General features: G+C 35.1%; 1 protein-coding gene across 1 annotated transcript in view; it reads right to left on the bottom strand.

The window, feature by feature from the left end:
* l(2)k01209 (uridine-cytidine kinase-like lethal (2) k01209) overlaps window positions 1-6,436 on the bottom strand; it is a 93,012-nt gene that overhangs the window by 70,074 nt on the left and 16,502 nt on the right. The window contains exon 4 of the mRNA XM_089100525.1: window positions 2,219-2,325. Within this exon, the coding sequence (XP_088956651.1) occupies window positions 2,219-2,325 (107 nt within the window). The remainder of the gene's footprint in view (window positions 1-2,218; window positions 2,326-6,436) is intronic.

Here is a 6,436-nt window from a genome sequence, read left to right as displayed (position 1 = left end):
AATATTTCAGACAACTTAATCAATTGTGAAAATAATTCCTATGAACATGCATATGAATGTAGGGGAAACTGACCATCCAAAACAGCTATTTTAATGTCCATTTGTCACCAACAAATGTCCATTCATGAACACAGCAATGAACTATTTGCCTACTGGAGGGGGGAGGGGAGTTGCAAAAACGGAGTTTTTCTCGGGGAAGGGGTACATAAAAGTCATCTTCATACCTCATTTAGAAGAAAGTAGTTTCTTTTTTTTTTGCAGGTTTAGTTAATTTTGTTGAGCTTTTTTAACTTTTGTTCTTTTTTTAAATTTTTTGCATGGATCTCTGCTCCTATTGGAAGTAGAAGCAATGCCACGCAAAAGGAATTCTATTATTTCTATTCCACCAGTAAATAAAAAGGAAATATCTTCTGTCAATAAGTAGCAGTGGAACTAAGCATAACAAATAATTTTAGAAAACTGTCAGTTAAGGTCTTAATTTAAATCAGAGATGATATGTACTTTATAAAATGCTAATCTTTAGAGCGGGGAGTAGGCTCTTTTCTACCTCTAGTATGCTCATATGTTGTTTTTTTTTGCATTATAAAGGACAATTTCAAAATCTCAAAAATCTCATCTCTTTTAAAATCTCATTGGGGGAATGTGTTTTTAAAACATAAAATGTGAAGATCCCACTCCTAAGCAAAAATTTCCCCTAACACTCTTCTCTCAGTTAAGAACAAGATTGCCCGAGAGATTGATTCAGTCTTGCGAGGCCATACCAAGGATTTTTTTTGGGAGGGGTTTTTACTAAAAAAAAAATTGGGGGGGGGCAATACACAAAAAAACGCACACACAATTTTTTTATATCCATTTTTGTTACGTTTTTACGAGTCAGACAAAAATTTCGGGGGAGGGGGGTTTAAACCTGGTACCCACCCCTCTGGATACGACCCTGCAGTCTTGCTCCCAATCGCAGTTCCTACACATTAGACATCAGCTAATTTGTGGGACAGCCATGACAATGTGATTGCTGACAATGCAAAAGATATTTCGACAGCAGCTAAACCTATCATAGCTTTGGAGGACTTTAATAAGAAACCTACAGTTCTAAGAACGACTAATCCACTTGCGATGTATAGAATCTATTCAAGCCTACTACTTCCAGGATAATTTATTTTAAAGGATGTGCCTGTTGATCAGTGAAAGGTGAAATAGATTCTCACGCAAAAAAAAAATGAATTGATACAGTGCTTGAATGCCTAAAAATTACCTTAGGTTTGATGATTTGTATCAGGGAAAACTGACCAATTTGAAAAGGTGGAAGATGCCCATTTTCCTGCAAAAAAGTTGGCCTGGAGAGCAGTAGAGGTGTTAAGAGGGGTCACGGGATCAAATTGGTCCTACAATCATACACGTTGATAATCCTTGTGTGAGTCTGGCTAAAATAAGATGCCATATTCCTAAATTTCAGCTAAAAAGTTGGCAGGAGATATTGGGGAGTACTGCATTTCAAACGATACGCTACATCCAAACGATACACCTTTTGGTTAAAAAGTTGGCAGCAGGAGAGGGGTTGAACACGGTTGAATTTTAAAACGAGTTAGGACCAAGCTTGTTTTGCATGAATCAGAACATGTTAAAATAAATGCTTTAAGACAGAAGCAATTACCAATTTGAGTTATTGACATCTCAAAACAACAAAAATCAATTACAATAAGAACCATTGAATGGGTTCCCAACCCGTGTAATAACAGCGTATAAATACCTCGAGGTAGTAAATAAAAATAACGAGCACACATTTTGATAAGCAAAAAAAAGTTTCAAATAAAGAAAAACATATAAGATATTTATATTAAAAAAACGTCTATCACAGGCCCCGAAAGACCGAGTTTGCACTTCGGAGTCATAAAACCAAAAAATAAAAATCATAAAAACAAGCACAACAACTAAAAAAAACTGGCAAACCAATGCCAAAAAAGACAATACCAGAAAAAATTTCTGCATAAAAATATAGAAACAAGACATTTCATTTTAATGTTAGTTAAAGGCTGGGTTGTGGAAAAAAAGACGTTTTTTTATTGTCAAAATACCCTAGTTCATTTCTAAAAATCCCATTTGTTCGTCTTTCAAATATCTCCTTCCCAACCTTTCTTGGTAAAATCCTCCAAGCATCTTTTTTATTTTAAAAAAAGCTTTTTTTTCTGTTTTTTAGGGAAAAATAATGACACCATCTTACCTTATAAAAAGAATCCATGCTAAGCAAGGTTACCCATGGAACATCCAGTTCTTCAATAATCTTCCTTGCTACTGTGGTTTTCCCAGATGCGCTTCCACCACATATGCCTGAGAGCAAAGAAATTGACTTCATTATAGATTAACATTTATGTTGTGGGAAAATTTTTTGTTTACTGTTCAATTGCCTAATTATTCAATTGGCAGATTAATTGACTATTGGTTTAAAAAAGTGATGGTTAATATTGGCCCAACAATACTCTAGCTATAAAAATTCTAATCAAGTTTGACATCCTCCAAAATCGGGTTTCTTTTACAGCCATAGTTGATCTGATTCAAGATTTCAAAGAAATAAACACATGATGTATCCGCTTTTTTGACAAGCTTATCCCTGTCCCCCTCCCCAGCAACAAATCCCTATATGTGTGCCAAGTTTTAGTTTTTATCCTTGTATTGGTTCAAACTAGTGTGTTCATTAAATGATATAGTGGAGGCTGGCTTGACTCAAAATTCAATGAGGACCAAATTACATAAAAAGCTACCCATTGTAGCACACAAACTAAAGATAGTAAAATTAGTTCTATTTGAAGATTACTTTCTAATATATCTTTTTAATATTAACAACGGATACATAGTCAACAGACTTTCATAGAAAATAAAAGCTCCAAATCACTATATAACAGTGATCATTGGATAGTAATACATTTCTTAGAGGACATTTGATGTTATATTTAAATAATTTTTTTTTTTTTAGATTCCCAAGATTTTTTTTTTTAATTCAAATTTCCCAATTATAAAGTGCAAATTATGTTCTGGCCTTGGGAAGGTATAGGGGGATTTGAGCCCTGTTTGTGTTAATTTCTGCTCGTTTTGAGTTTGACTCTGTTATTTATTGTAATTTCTGTTCGTTTCGGGTCTCATTAATTTATCGATGCTGATTTGTGTTAGTTTCACGCTTGGTAGATTATTTGATTTTATTTTTGCTCGGTTTTGGTTTAATGGAGTTATTTACTTTTCTTTGAAAAACTTATTTTGTGGAAAAAGTTTTTTTTTTAATTAATTTCAGTTCGTTTTATATTGACACAGTCTTTTCTGGGGAAAAAAATAATACTTTAAATCATTTCGTTTTTTAAGACTTTATAGTTTGGCCTGCTATTTGTATGCTGGAGAAAAAATTTTCAGAAATTTTTAACAACATACACCCTTTTAAAAATCTGGACACAAATGGTAGTATTTAGTTTAGTTTCATACCTCCTCTAATTGACCTAAAATAGAAAACTTAATTCCATTCGCAAAAAAATCTGTTTACTTTCTTTGATAGCTTGGATACACTTACGCTATTTTGATTTGGTTAAATTTTAAGAGCAGAAGTAGCCCCGAAAGCTTGAACATAATACCTTCAGTCGTTCTGGGAACACTGCTGGGATACGTTATTGGGAATTAGCATTAACACAGTGCATTTTGATTTAATCTTAAGGCAAAATTTAGTTTTTAAACATGATGGGCAAATGGGAGGGGGGGCGTGGTAGGGGGATTAGTTGCCCTCCAATCACTTTCGACTATTAAAAAGGGCATTAGCCCTTTCTATTTTCAATAGAATGAGCCGTTTTTGAAGTTCCTACGACAACTCCTTCGATACGAAGTGCCCTGGTATAAAAAAATACAAACAAAAAAAAAAAATAAAAAAAAAATAAAATAATAATAATAATACAGTGTACCCAAATCGATCTTTAGTATAAAAATTTCAAGCCTTCCAATCACTTTTGACTATTAAAAAGTGCACTAGCCCTTTCAATTTCCAATCGAATGAGCCTGTTTTGAAGTTTCTACGACAACGCTTTCTATAAAAACCTAATAGTTACATAGGGTTGTAATAAATTACAACCCTTGCCCTGAGGGCTGTGAGGGAGTTGTCATCCTCAAAGACCTAATTTCCAGAGCTTTCAAATACGTTAAACAAAATGGCTATCTCAAAATTTTGATTGGATGTGTTTGGGGAAAAGGTGAGCGTGAGAGAGGGGCTAGTTGCCCTCAAATCACTTTCGACTATTAAAAAGGGCACTAGCCCTTTGAATTTCCAATAGAATGAGCCCCTTTTGAAGTTTCTACGACAAAGCTTTCTATAACAGCGTATATGCCCCCGGGGCATAACTTACAATCCTTGCCCTGAGGGCTGTGGGAGAGTGTCCTCCTCAAAAACATAAATTATATCTTGAAATCCACCACGCTGAACAAAATGGCTAACTCAAAATTTTTATTGGATGTGTTTGGTGAAATGGTGGGCGTAGAAGGGGGCTAGTTGCCTTCCAATCACTTTCGACTATTAAAAAGGGCACTAGCCATTCCAATTTCCAATCGAATGTGCCCTTTCCAAGTTTATACGACAACTTCTTCGATACGAAGTGCCCTTGTCTAAAGAAAAAATAATAATAAATAATACATTGTGCCAACATCGTTCTTTACTTAGGCAGCGCGATTGCGCTGCCTATGATTCATAACTTTTACTAATTTTCTTTTATCTACTCCGATAACAAATTTTTTGAAGTGTGGTAAGAACTTTTATCAAATTTATCCAGGATTATGAGAAACTGACAAGAGACTCACATTGAGTTTGAGGCAAATACTTTAAGCACTAGTTCTTGGAATTTTGGTAAGAACTCATATTCATTAAAGATTATCAGAAACAATAAGAGAGAAACTCATATTGAGTTTGAAGTACATATTCTAAGCATAAATTCTTTGAATTTCGGTTAAAACTTTAACCAAATTTACTGAAGATTATGAGAAAATGAGAAACTCATATTGTGATAAGTGACTTTTCATTCTTACGCAATCGGATAATTTTTTGGACTGATTTGAACTAATTACCTTGTTCCTGGTTGAAGTAAACAAAGGTGCGAATATTTATTTCAACAATTGGAAAACCACTGGGATGTTTTAGGAGTAGGCTAATTTGCGGATTATTGTTACATTTATGATGAAAAAAATAACTCAGCTCCAAATCAAAGAACTGAAAAGGTTACTGGTGTCAAATGGTAGAAAACTTGACTCAATCTTAGCAGAACAAAAGGCTCAGTCTGAAGCGCTAAGCCAATTGTCTGTGGTAATTGAACTTTTGAGATCTGAGGCTACGAAGCGTGAAAAGGGGATCTCGAGGGATCCCTATTACTTCAGACTGAAAGAACTGATAATACCAAATTTTTTCATGTTTTTTTCTTCCTTTTTTGCAACAAAATGTTATTCTACTACTGCCACAATGACTCACCACAGCACCAAGCCGCCTAAGGTCAACACAGCAACGCACACTCCTCCAACCAAATATATTCAAAGCCTCCCTCTTTACACCCTCCGAGTTAGCTCACATTTCTCTCAAATCTTTCCTTAAATGTAATTCTACTGACAAGATATCAATTTGAATAGCATCTACAGATATTTCATGACAAAGAAAATGAGAAACTGATAAGAGAGCACTTACCTCCCTGAGAAAAATAAGAATCGACGTCACCTAGCATTGCTCAGCAAAATCACTAAGTTTCATCACACCTGATGGAATTTGTTATACTCAAGATAAATTTCAAGTCAAAGTTTCCCTCGGATGTCTCTTTTATGGCAGGGATCAAAGCTTCCCTCGGATGCTTCTTTTATTGGGTTGTCATGGGAATGCATTACAGCATTGCCATGGCTACCTCAAATGCCACCAAATAATACTTTTCCTCTAGCAGACACGCTCTCTACGCCACATATCTGGCGACAGGAGCTTTAAGTCAAGCAGTATTATCTAGAGCTATACTCAAATTTTCCGAGTCTTCAGAATATTTCTGGGCACTCCCGAAGTTGTTTACCCCTCCTGAATTAACTCCAGTGTGTGACTGAATCTGCCTTCTCTTCTCCAGTTCTATCTCTTCTATCGAAAATGCCAGAGTATCTTTCTACTCAATAGGATTGCAAAGCTTTACTTATCAGTACTATATCATTCATTACACTTTTTCGTTGATAAGGAATTACAGGAAGCGTGAGATAAGCAAGATTGTCCAGGGAGGATTACTTGTCAAAACAGCACATAGACAGTGTATTATGAAAAATCACAGGAAACCTGCGAAATTTATGGGGACCTATGATCACGGAGACCAATGTTAGCATCCCAAATATCACAGGCTACCTTTTCCTTGAACGGACAACACTCCCAAAGCAAAAAAAATATTAGGTTCTCTAGTTTATACCA

Source organism: Artemia sp. Qi Xiang Cuo, chromosome 14 (genome assembly GCF_049724085.1).
Source record: "Artemia sp. Qi Xiang Cuo chromosome 14, ASM4972408v1, whole genome shotgun sequence".
Classification (NCBI taxonomy): Eukaryota; Metazoa; Arthropoda; class Branchiopoda; order Anostraca; family Artemiidae; genus Artemia; species Artemia sp. Qi Xiang Cuo.
Note: the sequence above shows the minus strand (reverse complement) of the source record. Positions and strands in the feature narration are given on the sequence as shown.